Here is a 22,552-nt window from a genome sequence, read left to right on the forward strand (position 1 = left end):
GGCCAATGGGAGGCGAGGCTATTCGTCGGCTAAACAAGGGGAGGCAGCCTGGGGACTTTGCTTGCATCATCCCTCCAGCGCAAAAGTACAGCGACAGATACAAACCCCACCAAGTTCATGTCCAGTGACCGTCTCATCATCGAATAATAATCTTCTCATTCAATATAGAGTTTGCGTGAAATCTCTCATAGACACCGCTTTCGAATAGACAGTTTCTCTTACAGCCGTTCTTCACAACTTCTTTACTTACAAAATGCCAAACTGGAGAGACGAATATCTCTCTTCCCTGAGGGAATCAGAGCTCAACAGCCCCGTCAATATGGAGCTCGTCCAAGCCTGTTCGCCCAACCTACTCACTCACCTCATCTAGAGATGCACAACTAACCATCGCCTCAGGCTCACAAATGGCAGACCGCATCTCATCCCTAGAAGCAGAGAAACTCGCCCTAGAATCTCACATCGCCGGTCTAGGGAACAACCGGTCAAAGTCGCCATCCCTCCAACCAAGCGAGGCAGCAGCCAACGACCCCGGGGTGGCTCAGCTTCGTCTCGACTTGGCCGAGGCTTTGCGTTCCAGAGGCGTAGCAGAGACGCGCCTGCGGACCGCGGAAGAGGAACTAGAAAAGCTACGCTCAAAAACGAAGCAAGACTCGAAATCCATCAGAGATCTCACTGGAGAGCGGACAACCCTTGCCACCAAGGTAAACGACCGCGAGTACGAGCTCAGAGAGAAACGGAAGCTAGTCGAGGTATATTCAAGCTGATCTATTTATACAGCAACCCCCACCTTTCTAAAGAAGTACTCACTAATGCAACGAACAGAATGTCCAAGACGAGATGATTGCGCTGAACCTACAACTCTCCATGGCGGAAAAGGAGAGGGACCGGCTGAAGAAGGAAAACAGCGAGCTCATCGACAGGTGGATGAAGAGAATGGGTCAAGAGGCCGACGCCATGAACCTGGCAAACGAGCCCACGCTGGGAAAGGGGCGGTAGAGAGGAAATGCACCGTTTCCTCCTCCTCATGGCAGTAGAGAGGAAAATGCACCGTTACTCCTCCTCATGGCGGTAAGGATGGCCTATTTCATTCATATTCATTTGTACTGTTAAAGTCTGTTTTTCATCCCATCATCTACCAACGCGTTTGTCTCGCTGTCGATGGCTACGATTCGTTGAAACAAAAAGATTATCCTCCAAAAGCCGTTAACCCAAACGCTCTCAATCCAGAGAAGAAGAGAGAGAGAAAACAAAAAATACCCATATACCCGATTTGTACTCGATGGTTTATATTCTACAATACTCAACATAACATCTTATCTTTATGCAGTGCTGATGAAGCTCTAATTAGTCTATTTCCGCGTGGAGATATAGTACTGCCCGCCGGCGTTGGTCCAGCTGACATAGCCTTCGGGATACGTGCACTCCTCGACTTCAAGGATGGTGCTTCCCACGTCGTTGATGTTGTGGCTGCTCTTGGAGTCGGCCACAAAGGATTTCAGCGAGATGATTTTGCATCCCGACTTGAGATCGAGGAACATGCGGATCAAGTCCTCGTTGAGCTGCGAAGTGAAGGCCTTGTTGTTGACGAGCACGACATCGGCCCGCTTCAGAGCATCATGGATCGAGGCGTTCTTACGGAAGTCACCCCGTTCGATGTGCACCTCGCCAGTCTTCAAGCCCCAAAGCTGGCATCGCGCATGAAACTCTTTCTCTTGAGCCTCTGCGAGGTTGCTCGCATTCTCCATCATCTCACAGCCCCAGCTCTCGCATCCGACTTCGAGCGCTGCTTGTAAAACGACATTGCCCACGCCGGAACCCAAATCGACAAAGACTTGGTCGGATGTCATCTTGCACTGCTCAACGAGGAGCTTGGTGATGAAGGGGTGGAGAAGTTCGCCATAGACAAAGTCTGTTCCATTCTCGTACTTGGAAAGAAGTTCCACCTTGGGAGCCACTGTACGGTCATAGATTTGGTCGAGGATAAAGGCTGCGAGGTGCGGGGGCAATTCGTGCAGGTTTTCGAGATTCTTGGCAACGACGCCATCCTCAACCAAGGCAAGGAGCGTCTCGTTGTACTCGCGTAGGGCGGCCTTGAAGCCCGCCAGGTCCTGGATATTGCGATTCGAGGCTTTTTCAAGTCGTCGAATGAATCCGTTGGTCTGATTGGTAAAGGGCTCGGCTTCGACGTCGGTGAGATAGGTTTCGGCAACCAGGCGTACTATGCGTATACTCGCTTCCACGGCATCGATCTTGTCCTTGCCCCAAACGAGCTCAAACCTATTTTTCTTGTTAGAAAATGAAACCTGACGATTAATCTGAAAGACGAAGCGTCCGGGAGAGGTGGGGCGAGGGGCCGCGCGGAATAAACCAAAGGGGAGATGTGATGCGAATTGACTGACTTTTCTCGGCGCTGCAGAGTGGGATACTGTAGCTCAATGGCCACATCTTCCTTGGACGCTCCCATGATGGGAACGCACTTGTGCTCGAGCGAGGCAACGTCGACGGCATGGATGAACTGCAGCCTTTCATCCTTCCGCTCAAACGCCCTGGCGTTCTTCAACTTGCGATTCGAATCGACCGACTTGCTCTCGCTAGTGGCCTTGCGCTGGCGCTTGTGCGAATCCAAGTCCATCCACCCATCGTCCTCGGCGTCGCTGTCCTTGTCGAACTCGATGCGGTCGCTGGCAGGTGAACGGCGTTGTGACGCGCTGACGGCCTTGCGTTTGCGCTGCAAGTCGAGGCGCCTCTCGTCGGCCGAAGAGGGGTACGGCGAGCTGCTCTTTGCTCTTGACGACGCTGACGACGCCGCAGAGGCCGAGGGAGCCTTGGGCGAGAGCCTGGGGACGGGCGATGATCGCGCAGACGACGAGAGCGCGGGTCGGGCTTGCGGCTTGGGCTTGGGCTTCGGAGGCGCGGGACGCTCTATGGTGACCTTTTCGATGCGGATCTTGGGCGGGTCGACCTTGAACTTGTTGCCCTTTCCACTGAGGAGAGGCATGATGGCGGCATCAAACAGGCGGGAAGTCGAAATCTCGAGTTTGCGCAAAAAGCAGAAAGACGGCGAAATCCGGGTTTGGTGGAGAGATCAGATCAGGCGGTGCTCGGCTCAGGGGTGTTTTGCGCTTTTTCAGCCGAGGGGTCCCTCTCTTCTGCCTAGCCGGTTGTCGTGGGAAAAGACTGCCTTGGGGGGGGAGGCCGATGGCGGGCACGCGACGATGCTGAGAGAGTGACAGCCAAAGAAAGACACCGGACTTAAAATAACGGGACAGGGTCGCGACAGGGCGATGACGGCAGCGGGTGGCGGGGGAGGCGAAAAAGAGCCGTTTTGAATGAGGTTTCAAAATAGAACAAAAGGAGTGGCGGTGCTTCGATGAGAAGGCTGGAAAAGATGAACGGAGTAGACTCTGGTTTGGAACAAATGAAGAAATAAAAGTTGGATTACAAGAAAATGAAGTGAGAAAATATGTGACAATGTCAGAGAGGGTAAAAAGAAAATACAAGATTAGTAAGAATGAGAAACTAATGCTGCTTCGCCAGAAGTTTTTGTTCTACCCAGAGAGAAGATGATGGGAGATCGAAAGAGGGAAAAAAATCGTCGCGTCCAGCCACGAACAATTGAGAGAAGCCAGGCGGCAAGCGGATTGCAAGACAACCAAGCCAAGCCCAAGATAGGAAAAGAAGGAAGCTGCCAGCTTATGTCAACCTTGTTTCTGGCATTTTACCAGTACTCGTACATCCAGGTTCCAGGCCAGCCATTGATCTTACTGGCTGCTGCTTGTCGTTGGCGCTTTAGCGGGCGATTTTAGCGGGTGGACACGCTGCAGCCTGGGGGGAGGAATCAGGCAGGTTTCCAGGCATCTGGGTGGCCAGAATCAGTCCATTGAATGCCTGCCCTGTAACTGTACCTAGTAGAGAGTCTAGCAAGTCTACTAGGTACAGTAGCAGGTTTTTTGGCATCTCTCATAGCGCCCCACAAATGCCTTTTGTTGGCGAGTGCTCCGATTCGCGGACGGGGCACGTGCCACCTTGTGGGGGCCAGGGTCCGGGCCTTTTTGATGTCATCGTTGAACCTCAGAGGATTGATTGATTGGTTGGTTACCCTAGAAAGAAGTGCGATTTTCAACGGTATGTCATAGAGAGACTTTAGGCCCAAGACTACATCGTCTCGATAGATTTAGGATTCATATTGTGTCTTTGTGTATTTTGAAGTATATATAAGATCTGTAGAAAGGGATGGTTATTCGTCGAAGAGCATTGGCAAACACCAACCTACCTAAGTATTCATGTAAGTTGAATTGTAGATAGACTGCTCAACAAACTTCTGTACGGACAATAGTTTAATAAAGAGAATAAGTCAAGTATATAGGCATGTTCTACTCCACCTCGTCATTTCCCCGCCTTGTCTCAGATTTAACAATTGCTGATAGCCTTGTCATGACACCCTTATCCGCCAAGTTGACCTTGGCAGCTGGTTGGATAGCAGAACAACAACTTCTCCATGCCCTCGCCTTTGTGCCGTCGATAGCGGTGTTGAGCCATACTTATCCCCAAGATTCGGATCTGCACCAGCTGCGAATAGTAGTCTCACAACCTCTTTATACCCATTGTATGCGGCTATAGATAGTGGTGTTGTACCGTATTTATCCCTGAGATCTGGCTTCACTCCAGTTGCGAGTAAGAGTTCCATAACCGCGCAAAGCTCTTTGCGTGCGGCTATATGTAGCGGCGTTTGACCACGCTTATCCCTGGCATCCGGGCGTGCACCAGCTTTGAGCAATAATTCCACAACCGCCTTATGCTCTTTCATTGTAGCATGTAAGAGTGGTGTTAGACCCTGTTTGTTTTCCAATTGGGGGTTTGCTCCAGCCGCGAGTAATTGCTTAATAGCAGTCTCATGCCCTTCATTTGCTGCGATATGTAACGCTGTTTCGCCGTCTTCGTCGCCGAGATCTGGGTCTGCTCCAGCTGCGAGCAATAGTTTCACAGCCACCTCATGGTCTCCCTTTACGGCATGCAATAGTGGTGTTTGGCCGGTACTATCCCCGGTATCTAGGTCCGCACCAGCTGCGAGCAATAATTCCACAATCGCCTCATACCCCTTAATTGCTGCTACATGCAATGCTGACCTCGTAACTGTATCATCAGGGCCAAGATTCACGTCTGCTCCAGCGGCGAGCAATAGCTTTACAACAGCGTCATGTCTGTTAGATGCCGCACTCAATAGCGGTGCTGCGCCAGATTGACCCCTGTGATTCGGATCTGCTCCAGCTGCAAGCAACATTTTGGTCATAGATACATCCCCATTACTTGCTGCACGCTCTAGTGGTGTCGTGTAATGTGACTTCCCGAGATCTGGATCTGCTCCGGCTGCGAGTAATAGCTTGACAACAGCGGCATGTCGTTCATCTACTGCTCCGTACAAGGGCCTGCTCGAGTGAATGTCAATGTTAGGCATTGCAAGCAGTAGCTTAACAACGGCTTCGTGCCCATTTCTTGCCGCCTCAGATAGTGGCGTCTGGAACTCACTGCCCAGATTTGGATCCACTCCGGCAGAGAGTAATAATTTAACGACAGCGTCATGCCCGCTAGATGCTGCCCTGAGTATTGGTGTATTATCCAGGTTATCCCTCGAGTGAATGTCAATGCTAGGCATTACAAGCAGTAGCCTGACGACGGCTTCGTGCCCATTTCGTGCTGCCAATGATAGCGGCGTATCTCCATCCCCAGTTCTAGAGTTAACTTCGATACTCGGTATCGCTAGGAGTAACCTGACAACATTTTCATGCCCGTTACCTGCTGCTAGTGACAGCGGCGTATCTCCATCCTCAGTTCTAGAGTTAACTTCGATACTCGGTATCGCTAGGAGTAAGCTGACCACATTTTCATGCCCGTTACTTGCTGACCATGATAATGGCGTTGATCCCTGTTCGTCTTTCTTATTGACGTCAATTGGTTTCTTGAGAAGGGTTTTAACTGTTTCCTCAATACCAAAGTAGGCGCCCAAGTGAAGGCTTGTCATTCCAAACGTAGGACTTTGTTTCCCCAAAATCCAATTTTCTAAGCGGGAAGGATTAATCTTGAGTGCCTGGATTGAAGCATTCATTTTCGTCTCGCATTCTAAAAACTCCATGACCCTGTGACTTGGCTTGGAGGCCTTCCGCGCATGGTGCCCCCAATTTTGAGCGGCATATCTATACAACGGATATAGGTGTAACCGCTCCCAAAAGTCCTTTGGTTGGCAAACCCTCTTTTCGAAAGCTTTAAATAGGAGGTATGAGGCACAGACATCTGTCATAATAATATCTGAATCAGGAAACCAGCGTTTGCGTGTTTGGCTAAAGTATTCCTGTGTAGTGTAATGAACCAATCTGATGATGCCGCTTTCGTAGTCAACCGTGACTAATCCAGCACACACAGAGACCATGTCCTGAATCGATGGGAGATTCTCCTCGTCAATCTCCAACTCATCGATTTCGACAGCAAGTGCGTGCTGAAGCTCGGTTGTGGTGAGTTGCCGTTCTGCACAAACAATCCATAACAAAACTGTATGAGCAAGTTCTTTAAACCCTGTTTGTTGCCCGTTAATTCGCAACATCGCTTGCTCGTATGCATGGGCTAGGACGCCGGTCTTTTCAGCTTCGTCCAATCCTGCAATTGGCTTGTGGAAGCCGTTTAATGCATTCTTCATAGCTTTTGGTGTCATCTTGTCGTTGAGTGAGTTTAGATAGATCTGCGCTAAAAGAAACCTATAATCTGTCAATAGACAGATTAGTCGTTGCATTGGTAAGAAACATACATTCCATCAACGGCTTTCGAAATCTCCTCTGCAATCATCTGCTGTAGCCCTTGACTCTGTTGCACAAATGCTGGTAGTTGGCCAGTATTGCCTTTCAAGTATCTCTCTATATCTTCAGTGCTTGCACGAATCTCTAGCGATATGCTGGTTTTATTGAAACGGTCGACGATCTCTGGAATGACCCTCGATGTCATAAAGAGATTGCATCCGGACTTCTCCTGGAGGCCGAAGAGCTCTGTTAGAAACTTTTGCCGACTGCCATCCGAATTCTGGCATTCGTCAAGTGCGTCAATAACGATGAAGACAGTCGAATAATTTTCCGCCGCTGACTGGAGAGCCGTCTGAATCTCAAGAAGCGATAAATGCGTCCGCTTCTCTATATGATGTTTATAAAAGCCCCTTAGGCAGTTTGGGATACAATTCTCTCCTTGACTCAATTGTTTCAGTAGGCTTCCGAGTAATTTCTCGATACTTTGTTCTTCTTGGCGCCGGTAGTTGCAGTAAATGTAGGCAATCCGAATTGTTGGATCGGCTCTATATGTCCTTTCAAGATGGTCGACCACGATTGAAGTGAGAATAGTCTTTCCAGCTCCTGGAATTCCAGGGCAGAAAAGTGTCTGCTTCCTAGCTCCCACCCAAGCTTGATACTCTCTTGAGTCTATGAGCCATTGACCAGTTCCTGGTTCCCGCCTCCTGAGGAAATCGCTCTGTTGAGGGCCATAGTCAATTGGAGTGACCCATTCCAAGATTCGAAGGTCCATGTCATTATCCAAATTGGACTTGAGGTTTGAAACAACAACTTTTGTCGAGGATACTTCGGCAAGAACTGTTTTTTCCATTAGTAACAAATTTGATATAAGCACAGGCGATACATGTTAGCTAACCATCGCTCAGCATGTCTTTTACAGTGCGCTCTCCATCAACGTCGCTGGGGCTCACGTAGGCTAGAAGCTCTTTTGCAAATGCCGCCGCTACTGCTGCGGCGTATTCCTGCCAGTCTTTATTCTTATGCGAATCTGCATAGTCACAGATTCCTCGGATGACAATGCAAGGAAAGTTGTTCATCAGCCCTGCTGCTTCCATTTCGACACAGAGAAGATTTCCGCCAAGGTCTTTGTTAAGTTGATCTCTGTGGGTGGCGCTCTTAATGACTTGATTGCCTGAAGCGATGAGGCCATAGTGAACACGCATATCCCTGGGCTTTCTTTTTAAAACTTTGGTCTTATCGCAATGCTGGCAGCTCTCTTCTTCTTCGCTTTCATAACTACTGCCAGGAGAGACGTGATCCTCTGTGGTGCTCTGATAAACATGACTGTGGTCTGCCTTGAAACAAATATCCTCCAACGAGTCGGATCTGAGATATTTTGCTGCCAATCTCGGCCACTTCTGTTTCATCTGATCCAGATATTCTGGGATCTGAGATCCAACCAATTCATGCTCTGTTTCTAATTTCGCCAGGGCAGTGAGAAGGGAGACCGGAGGATTGTTTAGTGACCCTGTCCGTTCAAAGCCACCATCCTTTGCCTTGCCAATATCCCACTGAACCACTCCGGGAAAGTTTCCGACTGGAGTGCTGACGACAACATCGCCAAGTCTGACCTTGGGCGGGATACCGCCGCCGATGCCAACCATCAAACCAAACCTGACAGAAGGAAACGTGGAGACCATTTGAGCGGCAACTGTTGCCGCTGGACTGTTACCGATGTGGCCTTTCGGCAGACACGCAATAACAACGTTATGCTTGCCGATTGATCCCAGAGTATACGTATTGGAGTCATTTGCTGGTTTAGGTAGGTCGCCATGTCTCTGATCCAGCATGGCCGTCGCAGCGGTTTGTTCTTTTGGCAGGGCACAAACCCAACCCACCGTGTATTCATTGTGAGTTTTGGTCTCGGTAGCTGGTTGTACATCCATCTTGGTAGCTGTTTGGTGCACCTGTTAGGAATGATCAGGCTGGGCCATGAAGAGGGGTAATGAAGGGGTTTCTCTGTTTTTGGCTGCGGCACCTGATTTCGGTGTAGATGCAGCCAATGATCATCCATCCTTGCCTGATAAGGTGCCCAGCTTCAGCCTCGTGGGCTGGTACTCTGAACATCGGGCATCAGTCATATTCATGCCTGATTTGTAACGACACGTTGTGTAGAGAGCGATGAGGTCATTTAACAGTTGACAGCCTCTGTAGAAATGATGGCTTACGATTTGCATGGAAGTTGCCTGTACATGTACTTTTGGCGGTAGAAAGGCCCAGTTCATAAGTGAGAAGTGTTGTATACTAATCTAGGTATGTACATGTCGTAGTACCCGGTCCTCTCTCTGATAGATACAATACACACGAGATAAATATTATTCAATCTGAGGCTCAATACACCGTGATAAACCTCTATTTTCTGTTCCATATCTGCATAGCTTGATCATCATACACGCACCGTGCTCGTCGTATCATCGTTCCTTCGACATATTTGTACATGCACAATTCTCCTTACCCAAACTACATCCATCCAACTCAAATATCCCAGCCCGATCATAGAAATACCTGTCAGTCATCCCATGCTCCCAATTCTGCCGCCCCTCGACAAACGCAGCTCGCGTGCTCCTACATCAACAGCGAAACACCAAACAGTCAGCTCAACAACATCATCAAAAACCCAACTCTCCGCCAAAACAAGTAAAACAAAAGGCCATATACTCACTGAAATCGAACCATCGTCTCCCCATTACACACATCCACAATGAAATGCAACTCCCCCACACTCACATACTCAGGCTGTACATCAGCCCTCTCACCCTCCTCTTCCATCCCCTTCCTCTTATACTCCTCAAACGCAGCGAGATCTTCTTCTCGCCACTCCCCATGAGGCTCCTTCGCTCTCGCTTCTCTGACCACCTCATACAAATCACCCCCACGATTCTTCCTCGCAAGACAATGCCCACAAGTCAACTTGCCGCAACTCTCCAAACTACATCTCGGACGCTTCCCTGCCCTAACAATAGCTTCGCGACGCCGCTGAGCTTGTGTAACTTCAGCATAGCGCAGCCCAAGCCTCAAAATCTCCATGAAATCCTTCGGCGGCGTCTGTCGCCACTTCTCGTTCCAAATGACCTGCTTCAAAATATCTCGATCACGCATATAATCGAAGAACTTCTCCACTCCACCATACGGAAATTTCTCTTTGATGTTATGAAACGTCTGCTCCGTTTGTCCCTGGCGACGCTGAAACCACCGTTCGGCAAGCTGCAAGAAATGCTTCTTGCACAGCGTAGCCGTGGGATCATGAGGAAACGTCTGGTAAAACTCGAGCTGTAAAAGGTCTCTGTAGGAAGGCGGTCCTGACTCGTGCCGCTGTTCAAAAAAGGTTGGATGATTAGGAGGCTGGTATCGCGGTGTGATGACCTCGTAAATTGCTGTTGTATGGGCGTCGTCCAGCTGCTCGGCTGATTGGTCCGAAGAAGAAGAAGGGGTAAAAAGAGAGGGAGAAAGAGAAGAGTAGGAAGAAAGAAAATCACGAGTGTCAACTGATGACCGTGGATTTGTTAAAGTAACGTTCTGAGAAGAGACTTGTGCCGAGTCTGGAATTTGGACAAGCATCATCTCATCTTCATCAACATCATCCTGGGACCGATCTGTGAATGCTGACTGTAAACGCCTCGAACCAGCCTGAGGCTGATACTCGTTGTCGCCATCTTCTTCCTCTGCCTTGAAATCAGAGTCATCATCACTCTCGTAATACCTGGGCCGTGAATCTGAGTCCGCGCCATTTCCACTTTCAGCTCTGGCCTGAGCACGAGTCGTGACCATGACTGATAATGTGATAATCGCAAATACCGAGAAAAAGAACATGGCAGAAAATCGATGCCATCACCAGAGACAAGAGCAACGGCCGGGGGACTTGCGAAATAAAAAGACATCTGAACAAAGGAGACAATATCCTATGCAATTCGTTTGCATTTGCATTTGCGTTTGACTAACAATACAAAGTGTAACAAAAGCCAACATGATGACGAGCCTTTGTCTTCATTCAACATAAACCTGATTGATAGAGAACAATGTTACATCTCTTTGACACCCATTAATACCAATGCCATAAATAGTGATCCAAATCCCAACACCCATCCATACCAAACCAACCGATGAACAAACTCCGATGCAACGCTAAAAGCATCTTAAAAATAGCCAAGTTAAAACGCCGATTCATGAAGCTTCCTGTGATTTAACACCGTACTTTGGAATATGAAAATGGATGTTGCTTCCGAAATAGGAACTCCTCTGCTCAGGCTTGTTTGCATCCTCGTCGTTTGCCCAGCTTCTTGTATAATTTCCGCAGATATCGCACGGTCCCTCTGGAGCTATTATGAAGCTCTCTTGAAACACTGATACTTCGACTTTGCGTTCAATACCCGAGTTTCGACGCCCCTGTACCTCAATTTCGCGGATTGATGGTTCGGCGAATTTCTCGTACAAATTTGTCACCTCGGGTGTGACAACAATGGTTGCGTCCGACTCGGCGAGACTGTGTTGTCTAGTAGAAAACCGTTCTGAATAAATAAAATTGTTGAAAGCGGCATCATCAGAATCTTTCTCAGGTGGATAAGAGGGAGATCTTGCTGGCTGGTAAAAGAGCCCTGTTAAATCAACTGCAGCAACAAAGATAAAGATCTGCCAGATCGCCCATGACTCTGCAGTCTGCTCTGCGTTTGCATGTTGACCCTAGAAATCGATATTAGTTTTGGATGGCCATCATGATGGAATAACCAGAAGCTAACTCACCGACACCAGAATGATAGCTCGCGCAGCTGCGGCCGCCGTGGCAAGAAGCCCGCAAACAAGCGTTGCGACCCACTGAAGCTTTTCCCATGTGGGTTTGTCTTTTCTAGTAGCGACAGGAGTAGCTGCAGACGCTAGATAGAGGTTCGTAACGATGTCGAAGCTGAAGTATACCCACACCAGCACCGGCGAAGTAGCAGGCTGGCAGTACAGTCCTGGGCTGGGATATACCTGCCACATGTGGGGCAACGGTCGACAGCTTTGGAGGAGAGCCATCGTCGTTGCTACCCATGTTACAGCCAGGAAGCCAAAGCCGAGATACTGGTGAGTTTGTCGTCTACCGGATTCGGGAATTCGACGCAGGACATTTGCGAGAAAGGCGGCCTTAAACGTCCATAACGCAGCTGAATAGGATAACCAGCTGTATAGATATAGCTTCGATCCCAGTTCCCTGAACCAAGTTAGATGATAGCTGGGACGATGAGACGGTGGAAAGTATTACCTTATCAGATCTTCGTCATAGCTCGGCTGTGTTGCAGTATTGCTGCTGACAGAGTGATTGCCCATCCAATGGGTCCGCGTGTTCATCATGTACGCCAAGACCACATTGGGCACAAAGAGAATCTGGAGCCAGTGTGAGAACAGATGCAGATTATGAGTGTAGAGTGCATCATATAGTTACTTACCACTCCCGCAATTGCAAGCCCATCATCAAGACCAAGATTCTTCATTCCGACCTGCCTCCATCGGACGTATAATCGTCCGCCTATGGACACTAGGGCAGCGCCAAGGAGAAGAAAGAGTTGAATCGTTAGTGCTTCCGCTTTTTCCATTTTGTCTCGGTTCATTGATATCGTCTCAATGTCCCTGAAAGAGATTTGGTCTTTGACTTTTATCATCACGGTGATATGTTGAGGGACAAAAGACAAAGAGGGAGACAGGACGCGGCATGAAAGTAATATATAATTTGCCACCGCACGAGGTACAAGGAGGGGCCCTCAGCTGTTGTGATGTCCGGGATCAAACCATCCAAATACAAGAGATAAACTGCCCACCTCTCCCCAGCTTTATCCAGCTTGTCTTGACCCACCCAAGGGGAGAGAAACGGCTCTTTGACCCCAGACCCCAGCTCAAAATGTCTCTCATCTGCATTCCCGGCAAACGAACGAGCACGTTGGCATCAGCAAAGCTGGCAACCTTCCCAAAGCGCTGGGCCCGGCACCTTGACGCCCCCGCGCCAACGGACCGAAAGTCGAGACGCAGCAGATCGCATGACTCGTCTATTTGCTTTGGGCCTCGACGCCCTCCGTATCATAGCTCTTCCAAGCTCCTGTCACAGCACAGCATGACGGATTGAGTTGAGCTGTGCACTGAGCTGAGGTGGCGCGCGAGAGGGGCGAAAGCAAGGAGCTGTCAGTGCACAGCAGCTAGTAGTTTGTCTCACGCCACTAAAGCGCCCAAGCAAAGCGGTTGGTCCAGGCTTGGTCTTGTCCAGGGCTGAAGAGTGGGTAGAGGCTAGCAGCGCTCCGTTTTCCGTTGCTGTCGCTCCATTCGGAAGACTTGCTGAGGCCCAGCTCGGACCCAGCTTTGAGGCCCAGCCTTGGCCCTGCTCTTCTTGTGTGATATGCGGGGAAATTTCGCTGCCGCTCACGATGATAGCGCTGTGTCTACTCCGTAGCGCTGAGTCTGACGGCCAGGATGAGACCGATTTCGCCTGGAGATCGATGTCCCAACAGACGATGCCACAATTGGCCCGCGATATGCGACCATTGACTCGCGCGTCTTGTCATTTACGAGTAACTCGTATCAACCAACCGCCGACGCATGTGATGAATCGAAACGCAAGGGACAAGAGAGAGAGAAGTGTAAAAAAAAGAAAAGAGAGTCAAAAGGAAATTGGCGATTGATAAGAGTGGCTGGACTAGGACCACGGGCCGCTCTTGCCGCAGTTGACTGTCGGGGGCGGTTGCCTGTTATGTCTCACTGTAATTCTGTTTCCGCAGGCAAGAGCAGAGACAGATTTGCGCTTTCCTTTCCAGTCACTTCAATCACTTTGGGATTATTCAATTATTCACATGCAACCCTCACTTACTGTAATCGCAGGTGCCTATCATCGGTAGGGTTTAGTCTCACCACATGCACATGCACGCCCATCATCCGATCAATCAACCGGCTCTCCACATGCATTTCGACTATCTATTTCTGGGACATGCATGAGAAAATGTCAGGCCCCAACTCGGGTCCTGATTCAGACCATGCCGTCGTCAAAGTCCTGATTCGAGGCTCCAACCAACGCCCAAATTGGGCGGAGACGCTACAACCCGCCTGCCTCGGCGAATTACCTCGACCCCAGAGCGACACGATGCAAATGCGAGCAGAAATACGGAGTACGAACTTGGCAATCGAAATAGCAAACAGGCATTGGCCGAGAACTCGCACCAGGGCCAGGTCTTGAGAGGCAAAACCCACTGCGATCAAGGACCCCCCGGCTCTGTCAACGATAGCCGGCACCGAGACTTACGAATATCTTTCCCGTTCACCGAGCCACAAACTCCTCATCGTGATGGTCAAAACCTCGTGTGATCAGACCTAAAGCGTGGCAAACTATTTACTGCGAGCAAAAAGGACTGCTCTAGACCCGGAGCGAACTGGTTGGTGTTCGCAGATCCGCCGCGACACTCTGGCGAGATCCGCTGGCTGGTGGAGTCGGCTACCAAGGCCTGGGATGCTAGATCGCCTTGTGCATCCAATGACTTTTGCTCCGACACAGGCTCTCGGCACTCGTCCTGCCTCCCCGTTTTAGCGGCGGTGGAGCTTTGGAGTAGTGCTGGAACTAACCCCAGGATAGAGGGAGGGCTAGATCTCCAAGGCCAATGCAAGGCAAACTTGAGGGGAGAGCAAGAGGGGGAATGGGAAAGCCATGTCCATGTTTGTTTTTACGCTTGTTGACCGCTGACTCTATCAGGTGCTACCCTATCTGCTCTGTCTGTTTGTCTGTTCTATCCACTTGGCCTATCCACTCTGACTCCTCTGCTTTACCTCTTGAGAGTCTTTTGCTTCTCCGCATCTCGGGCGACAGTCCTACCCTCCACCAACAGGCCCTTCTTTCTTCGCACGCCATCCATGTACCTCTTCGCTACATTTTCCTTATCGGCCAATTCTCCGAGGTCCTCCAAGTCGTCCTCGGTAAACGGCACCCAGAACGGATCTTCATCCAGGATCTCAAATCCGGCAAAAATCAGCTGTGGCTGCGCCGCCCCGCTAGTCCTCTTACGCATCTCGTCTGCGAACCCAAAGCTCTCAGCTACCGGTAGCATAGCCTGAATCGTGAAGAAAGGCGTGCCCTCTTTCATTTCTTCGGCCACCACGCGGCCCCTGCGACGGGTAAGTACATCGTATACTCGGCCTAGTACCTCGGTAGATGTCTGGATTTCGAGCGTGTACATGGCGAGCATGAGTCTGGGGGACCAGTCGAGGAAGCCTGCGCGCAGTGATGATTGGAACGCCTTGATGACTTCTCCTGTCAGTCTACTCAGCTTATCACGGGCGGACGTGTCATCCTCTGAGAGGTTGAGAGATACGTCCTCCACGAAGACGGCAACTCCCTGCATGGGTTCGTTGCACAATGGTCCTTGTGCCGTTGCCAGTTGGAAGGCATATGTGATTTTATCGGAGAGATGGCTGGGATGAAGTTTTTCGAGAGACTCAGATGCCGCATCAGATGCCTTGGCTGAGGCAAAGATTTTGGGAAGAATGCCATCCTTGGTCGCATCAATGAGGAGATTAGGACCAGTTCGTCTAGGTCCAAATCCTGCGATTCGATCGATCAATCCCTTCCATCCTTCACGGCCTTTTCCGGTTTCCAACTCTTTCTGTAACTGTGTTTTGAGCTCTTCCGCAGAGATGGCTGCACCAGCAGTGAGCTCTGTATCAACCTCGATAGCTTCTTCGCTTTCTTCTCCGCTTTCCTCCTCCGCCGACTTGCGAACATTGTGCAATCGCTTGATGGCATCGCCATTTTTAAGCAAAAACTCGGTAACATTTGTAGGCAAGGGCTGTACACGAATCGTGAGATTGACCTGCTTCGAGCTCGTAGAAGAAACAACAGTTCCACGGCCCAGATCCTTGTTCACGGGAGGGCGCATTTCCTCTGCCTTGACAATTGTCTCTCTGTATGGTACGATGGGTGCGCCGGCTTGAATGTCACATCGTGCAAATCTTTCCTTCAAGTCTAGTAGACATCTCTCGAGATGAAGTTCACCAGCTGTCAATAAAACGTGCTCTCCACTTGCAAACTGCTCGTACTCTGCACATGGGTCACTCTGAACCAGCAGATGCAAGCCCTGAATCATCTTGTCCAGATCTGCAGGGTTTACTGGCTCAAGTGCAACGCGGACGATGGGCTTTCCGGCCAAGCTGATACCCGCCAGGTTCACGGCGCCTTCAAGCTTACTGCAGAGAGTTCCTGACTTGAGGATTTTGCCATCCAAGCCTCCAATGCCGAAGACAACGCCAGCTGGTACCGTATCTAGCGCCTCAAGACTCCTTCCCATGAACATGTATAATGATTTGACGGTGATTTGTTGAGGATCGGCTGCGTGTGGGTTGGCTGGTGTCCACTTAGGCGGAATGACGTATAATGTGTCTCCCACGGAGAGAGTTCCCGAGAAGATTCTGGCAAAGCCAATCAAATGCTCAGGATCGACCTTTTCCTCCTCAGCGGCTGGTGTCACATCATCAATATTAACAGACCCCAGTGCATCGGTCAAACCAGCCACGTCGTCTTGGCTGTTGGCAGCAGCTAAAGCGGCGGCAGCAGCTCGCTTCTGCCGAGCCAATTCTCTCGCTTCCTCTCCAGTCATTTGGCCAGTGCGGCGCTTGTTTTCGGGTAGCTCGCTCTCAGGGACGGACACCATCTTGCTGACGTATGCGACAACAGGGTCTGACTTTTCCGTCTTGAATGAGACCATGGCCTCTCTGATTGACTTGTCTACGAATTCCGAGTCTGGAGAGTCGTCGATGACGCTGGGGATACGCTCAGCTTGTGCCACCGGGGGCGATGGGAGTGATTCGATAACCGAGACCAGCAAGGCGGTTGAAAGCGGTAGCCATGAAGCGAATACCGTGGTCAAGAGTAGTCGGGGGTCTCTTGCTCGGAGAATGTGAGGAGCAATGCTGATGTTGAGTGATTTTGTGACTTTCTCAAGGAGTGCCGGATCTCCCTTGCCTCCATCGACGCCCATAGTAGCCTGATAGACGGTCCAAACGGGCTCGAGAACCAGCTGGACAAACATGGGCTTGAGATTGCGGCCCTTCAGATGTTTTTGTCCCAGCACCTTTTTGGTCTTGGGGTCCAAGTAGAAATTGCCCCAAAGACACCTCTCCATGATACCTCGCTTAATTCCGAGCTTCTTTTCGTAAATACTAGCGAATTGCCTGCAGGTAAATGCCCAGCCGTCAATGGCACTGCTGAAAATGACATTGTTCTTCTCGGGTGCAAAGTATAAATCCTCATCATCCAGTTCTTCGAACTGAAGCTCTCCTACTTCAGAAGCAGTATCGCTTGCGGAAGCCTTTGTTGCGGCTGCAGCATTGACTCGCTCCTCCATCCTCTCTCGCCAGTTGAGATCCTCCTCCATTCGCTCGCCTTGGAAGAAACTTCCCAGGACCGCATTGACCTGCTCCAAAAGTTTGCTGAGGTGGACGTACGCCTCTTGGGGCGTCATCTTGAGCTCGGTAACGAGTCGGTCGATTTTGTTGATGACTAGGAGGGGCTTGAGTTTTTCGATCCAGCTCTGTCGCAGGACGGTAACTGTCTGACTGCAAACTCCTTCGACTGCGTCTACAAGGACGACAGCGCCGTCACATAGTCGAGAAGCAGTAGATACCTCGCTGCTAAAGTCAATGTGTCCTGGCGAATCGATCAAGTTGATCAAGTACTCCTTCGGCTCAGGGGTGGCCTCTGGAGCTGATCGTCTCAACATGGAAAAGTAAAGTGAGATGGCGGACGACTCCATCGTGATTCCTCGAGTCTGCTCATCCGGTCTAGAGTCCAGATACCGAATCTTTCCAGCCAACTTGGGCGAGATGATGCCGTTAGTAGCTAGCAAGGCATCTGTTAATGAGGTTTTGCCGTGGTCAACATGGGCCAGGATGCAGATCTATTTGTCATCAGTAAGAGTTTATATCTGGATTCACACACGTGAGGCATTCCGTACATTTCGAACATCTTGCGATTGCTTTTGCAAGCTGGCCAGCTTTTCTGGTGTCACAACCGGCATTTTGGGCAAGTGGTGATGGGGGATAGATGGGAGAAAGGGCAGTAGGTATGACGAGATATGAAAAGACTGTCGGCTGGTTGGTGATGCTCCGCCGTTGCCTGTCGCTTTATACGAGAAAACAAGCTAAGTCCCAGACAAAAACGCCTCTTTAGACACCCCCTGGTTCGATAGAGTCGAAAGAAAATAAAGTATGACGCAGAAAATATCAGGGGCGATAATCTAGCAAGGATTGCTCATCACCTATGACTCTTCTCGGGCTGACAGGAATAGGCAAATTTGGTGGTCGAGCCTCTCAGTCGTAGACTTCTGCAGCTGCTTATTAATGCGGGTAACTACAAAATGCGACGAATCAGGTAGTGAGGCACAAGCTCGAATCTGATTTCAACTTTGTCGATGTGAATGAAAGAAGTTTGTGAGTATTACAGATGATGAATTTAGTCTCTAAAACTTGGCAGTGAATCTTTTTTTGTATTAATCAAGTTTCCCGTACAACAGTTTCCCATGTAAATTCCTGCTGCCCCTCGTCTTTTCGACCCCTCCGTCTCATCGTCTCTGCCAGGGTACTCTGTACTCGGTACCTCGCCTGTGCCCCACCTCGAAATTTCTTACGCTTCCATCAGAGCATCGCTCGGTTAGCTGCATAGCCCATGCAACAAAGCGTCGCCTCAACATCGCTTAAGCCCCCCATGCACGTAGCGATGCACCAAGCCCTAACAAGTCACGAAGGGGAAAATTCGTGAGAGCGTCAAGCCCCTCCCGCGCAAGGCGTAGAAAAATTTCGCTGCCCCTCTCCCCCAGCCTCGACAAGACCTCACGACGGGCGGTCAGACACAACCATGGCGACGTACACGAACGGAGGGGCTCCGGCCCGCGCGATTGCTGACGACAGCGATGTCGAGGAGGAAGCCTTGGTGGCCGAGTACAAGGAGCATGTGCAATACGAAGATGGCGACGAGCTCAGCCAGACGACATCGCTCAACCTGGCCCAGTCGACCGACGACATTCAGTCCCGCCTCCTGTCCGCTGCCCAGCCCTTGGACTTTTCCGCGCCTCTCGAAGTCAAGTTCCAGAGCTACGACTCTTACTGCAGCTTGTTCCACTACATTTTGAACTCGGACGGCCCCGTCGACCTCGAGCCCCCTTCTGTGCGTGTGACCTTTTTGGGGAGCCCTGCTTGAGCTGCTCGCTTGCTCAATTGTCAATTGTGCCATGGCTAATTTTTTTCTTTTAATGAAACAGTACTACTGGGCTTGGGACGTCATCGATGAGTTCATCTACCAGTTCAACTCATTTAGCTCATACCGAAGCCGAATCGCGAGACAGGCCAACAATGAGGAGGAGATCCAGATTCTCCGCGAGAACCCCAACACGTGGGGCTGCTACAGCGTCCTCAACGTGCTCTACTCGCTGATCCAGCGATCCCAGATCACCGAGCAGCTGGGCGCCATGAAGCGTAACGAGGATCCCATGGCCGTTGCCGGCGAGTACGGCTCTAAGAACCTGTACCGCATGCTGGGATACTTCTCCATCATCGGTCTCCTGCGAGTCCACTGCTTGCTGGGTGACTTTGGCCTGGCGCTCAAGACTCTGGATGACATTGAGCTCAACAAGAAGGCCATGTTTGCCCGCGTCATGGCGGCTCACTTTACGACATACTACTATGTCGGCTTCTCCTACATGATGATGCACCGATACGCCGATGCCATCCGCATGTTCAGCCACATCTTGATCTACGTTTCGCGGACCAAGAACTTCCAGAAGAACGCCCAGTTCGACTCCATCACCAAGAAGAACGAGCAGATGTATGCTCTGATTGCCATCTGCGTGGCCTTCCACCCCACCAGACTGGACGACACCATCCACAGCGCCCTGCGGGAGAAGTACGGCGACCAGCTGCTCAAGATGCAGCGCGGCGGCCCCGAGTCGCTGCCCATCTTTGAGGAGCTGTTCCGCAGCGCCTGCCCCAAGTTCATCTCCCCCATTCCTCCGGACTTTGACAACCCCGAGTCCAACATTGACCCCGTGGAGCACCACCTGTCCATCTTCATGGACGAGGTCAAGACCAACATGTACAGCCCTACTATCAAGTCCTACCTCCGCCTCTACACCACCATGGACCTCACCAAGCTGGCTGGCTTCCTCGAGGTGAAGCCTGACGAGCTGCGATCCTGGCTCCTGGTGACCAAGCAGCGCACCAAGCAGCTGCGATGGCAGGACCAGGGTCTCCTGGACGGCGAGCTGGTCAATGTCAGCGACCTTGACTATGCTCTGCAAGGAGTACGTTTCCCCTCTTTCTACATCTATATCTCCCAACATTTTTTCGCTAACATATATCTCTTCTACAGGACCTGATTCACATCTCAGAGGCCAAGGTCGGCCGAAAGCTCGTAGACTGGTATCTCCGCAACCTGTCTCGCACCTACAACTAGGAGTAGAAGTAGACGGACAAAAACTATCCAGGTATAGGCGCTGGCACAAAAATTTCGAGAGCCATTGCGCGGCAAACGGGAATAGTCGGAGGAAAGCTGGGGCGGGTATACTGGATCAACTGGCCGGTTGCATGGCTATGGCGTCACGGAGTTGGTTGGCACTCGTATGAGGGCACGAGGATTGCTCGAAAGTGGCCCTGGGGGGAAACACAAACTTTGAGGAAGTGGATCTTTGTAGAGTGTTCATAATGTTGATGTGAAATTACGATCTGAATAAAAAAGAAAGGGATTTGTTCTAATTTTGGATTAGAAAATGAAACGTGCCTTTGGGAGAGATCTGATCAACAAGTGACAGCAAGGTAATCAAGGAGGGGAAATGCCATGGCCGAGGCACGAATGCCGATTCACGCCCGAGATGAAGAGAGAGAAAAAAACCAAGGCCGCGGAAAAGATACCCATCATGACTGCGACCTTGTGAATGGACGATCGCCTCAATCACATCAGCACAGCCTGCAGGCTATGCCAGGGTACATACATATCCTGAGAACCGACTACTGGAACACGAGCGGAATCCCGACAAAAGCATCGAACAAGGTAGCACAAAAAACAGAGAAGCACTAGTGCCCACACACTCACAGCCTGGAAGGATGTTGGGTATTATTTCGGCTCTAGCTGGGGGTTTTGTTTTTTGAGCTAGGGTACATACATGCTTAATTAAGTTGGTGGCGAAGAAGAGAGCTTGGGGAGAGCTTTTTGTCCATGCGGATCGGGAAGAATGAGGGGAATGATGGTCGTAGCACGATTAGGCACCAAAAGCGGCGATAGTGGTAATCAATAGTAATAGCTCTTTAGTAGCAACAGAACTAACATCTACAGCTTGGAGCTGGAATTCATTCTATTTTTTGAGTTAATGGGGATACAAACATTAAGGTTTTGGCTAGCCAGGGCTGAAATGTGATCAAAAAAAAAAAAGACGTCAAAAAAGCGTGGCGAACAAGAAAAGGAAACTTGCGAAAAAGGAGACTGGGGTCAGGTGAGCAACTTGCGGCAAGGGGGTAAAACGAAATGTCCTGCCTGTCGCCCATTGGGAGAAAGCGAAAGCCCCTGGTTGACTTGTCGAATGACACGACATGCTGACTTGCCTGCGTGTCTCGGGCTGCCTCTTCATTGTCTGTAGTACGTAAAAGGAATAGAAATTGGGCAAATGAGGATATACGAGTACTAGCAGAAAGATCGCTGTTCCGGAGGTGCGGTTAGGATCCGAGGAGCATGTGATGGATTTTTCTGTGTGTTGTCGGTTCGGAGCCGGAAGACTAAGACACGGGAAGAGATGAGCAGCGGCTTTGCTTGGCGGGTGGATTTTCTCTTTCGAGGTTGGGAAGATTTTTTTTTTTTTTTCCTTTTTTTTCTTTGTTGATGATGATAGTGGGTTTTCAGGAGGGGCAATGTGTGACGCTGCAACGCACAGCCTCTCGATTTTTCATGCGAAAGATGCGTCATACAGAGAGTCCGGGAGAGGAGAGGTACCAACGCCAACAGGAAGTCAAAGGTTCCTAGGATGAATGAGAAGTTGACGGACCAGCTTCATTCTTCATTTCTCTATTATGCCGTCTTTGGAATTTTCTGATACAACTCTGCTATCAGCTTGTCTATCATTATTACAGACTCACCTTGCCAATAAAGAGCTTGTCCGATGATACCATGCATCAAGTACATCGTCTCTCCCGTCCCGTGCGATATCATATAGAGCATGCATGGAGGTTTAGCTGCTCTTTTCGACACCACCCCTTGGTAGTGTAGTTACGGTTACGCCACGCAGCCAACCTTGTTGTTATACTGTGGCTTTTTAGCTCTCGGCCAGACGTGATGCCAAGACTGCAAAAGACAGGGATCCGACTTGTCTGTATCAATCCTCGTACGTAGTTTATTCTCACGAGTGTGGTTGCAGTGGTGACCTTAGCAAGCGCTTGGAGCCGTGCAAAATGCAGCCAGATGGCCATTGTACACACCCCTTCTCTCTCGAATATCTGTAATACATCGTCTTGTCGAGATAGTAGGGGTTCCCTAGCTTCCGCCATGGGCTTTGACGCTTCTTCTCTTTCATTGACGCCATGAGGAGCGCCAGCCAAGCCTCTTGGCAGAGGAATGCGCTGGCCCTTGATTCGCGCGGAGTAATTTCAGTCAGGAGGCGCTTTCTGCTGTGTCTGTATGGCTGCTCTTGGATGGCTGGTGCCGGCGCGATTGGCTGGGCGGCGTGCAGAGCTGAAGGATATCTTACATGGCC

The 22,552-nt window shown here is 50.3% G+C and overlaps 6 protein-coding genes across 6 annotated transcripts; 2 read left to right on the forward strand and 4 right to left on the reverse strand.

The window, feature by feature from the left end:
* The first annotated feature begins 112 nt into the window (after nt 1-112).
* On the forward strand, nt 113-1,325 carry V8C40DRAFT_255196 (autophagy-related protein 16). The gene is made up of 3 exons (XM_083217994.1): nt 113-338; nt 397-749; nt 823-1,325. Exons 1-3 carry the CDS (start codon nt 254-256, stop codon nt 994-996), a joined length of 612 nt encoding a protein of 203 aa, XP_083068890.1. The 5' UTR covers nt 113-253; the 3' UTR covers nt 997-1,325.
* Nucleotides 746-3,711, reverse strand: V8C40DRAFT_255198 (histone methyltransferase DOT1). Its single transcript, XM_083217995.1, has 2 exons — nt 2,400-3,711; nt 746-2,277 (listed from the first exon to the last, which is right to left on the reverse strand). The coding sequence occupies exons 1-2, from the start codon at nt 2,996-2,998 to the stop codon at nt 1,350-1,352; spliced, it is 1,527 nt and encodes a 508-aa protein (XP_083068891.1). The 5' UTR covers nt 2,999-3,711; the 3' UTR covers nt 746-1,349.
* Nucleotides 3,712-4,432: 721 nt separating this feature from the next.
* Nucleotides 4,433-10,592, reverse strand: V8C40DRAFT_277354 (uncharacterized protein; the record flags this gene model as incomplete). Its single annotated transcript, XM_083220954.1, has 13 exons — nt 4,433-4,800; nt 4,834-4,998; nt 5,038-5,098; nt 5,135-5,268; nt 5,308-5,380; nt 5,411-5,515; nt 5,546-5,768; nt 5,808-5,870; nt 5,904-6,746; nt 6,797-7,622; nt 7,681-8,710; nt 9,552-10,417; nt 10,448-10,592. The coding sequence occupies 13 exons, from the start codon at nt 10,590-10,592 to the stop codon at nt 4,433-4,435; spliced, it is 4,902 nt and encodes a 1,633-aa protein (XP_083068892.1).
* Nucleotides 10,593-10,966: 374 nt separating this feature from the next.
* V8C40DRAFT_255208 (uncharacterized protein) lies at nt 10,967-12,265 on the reverse strand. The gene is made up of 3 exons (XM_083217996.1): nt 12,061-12,265; nt 11,562-12,009; nt 10,967-11,501 (listed from the first exon to the last, which is right to left on the reverse strand). Exons 1-3 carry the CDS (start codon nt 12,147-12,149, stop codon nt 10,986-10,988), a joined length of 1,053 nt encoding a protein of 350 aa, XP_083068893.1. The 5' UTR covers nt 12,150-12,265; the 3' UTR covers nt 10,967-10,985.
* A 2,196-nt stretch (nt 12,266-14,461) lies between these two features.
* On the reverse strand, nt 14,462-18,299 carry V8C40DRAFT_255214 (GTPase RIA1). Its single transcript, XM_083217997.1, has 2 exons — nt 17,777-18,299; nt 14,462-17,719 (listed from the first exon to the last, which is right to left on the reverse strand). Exons 1-2 carry the CDS (start codon nt 17,837-17,839, stop codon nt 14,594-14,596), a joined length of 3,189 nt encoding a protein of 1,062 aa, XP_083068894.1. The 5' UTR covers nt 17,840-18,299; the 3' UTR covers nt 14,462-14,593.
* Nucleotides 18,300-18,565: 266 nt separating this feature from the next.
* On the forward strand, nt 18,566-20,589 carry V8C40DRAFT_255215 (translation initiation factor 3 complex subunit L). The gene is made up of 3 exons (XM_083217998.1): nt 18,566-18,984; nt 19,079-20,116; nt 20,185-20,589. Exons 1-3 carry the CDS (start codon nt 18,676-18,678, stop codon nt 20,266-20,268), a joined length of 1,431 nt encoding a protein of 476 aa, XP_083068895.1. The 5' UTR covers nt 18,566-18,675; the 3' UTR covers nt 20,269-20,589.
* Nucleotides 20,590-22,552: the final 1,963 nt, after the last annotated feature.

Source organism: Trichoderma camerunense (assembly GCF_050948025.1).
Source record: "Trichoderma camerunense strain CBS 138272 chromosome Unknown V8C40scaffold_20, whole genome shotgun sequence".
In the NCBI taxonomy this organism is placed as follows: Eukaryota; Fungi; Ascomycota; class Sordariomycetes; order Hypocreales; family Hypocreaceae; genus Trichoderma; species Trichoderma camerunense.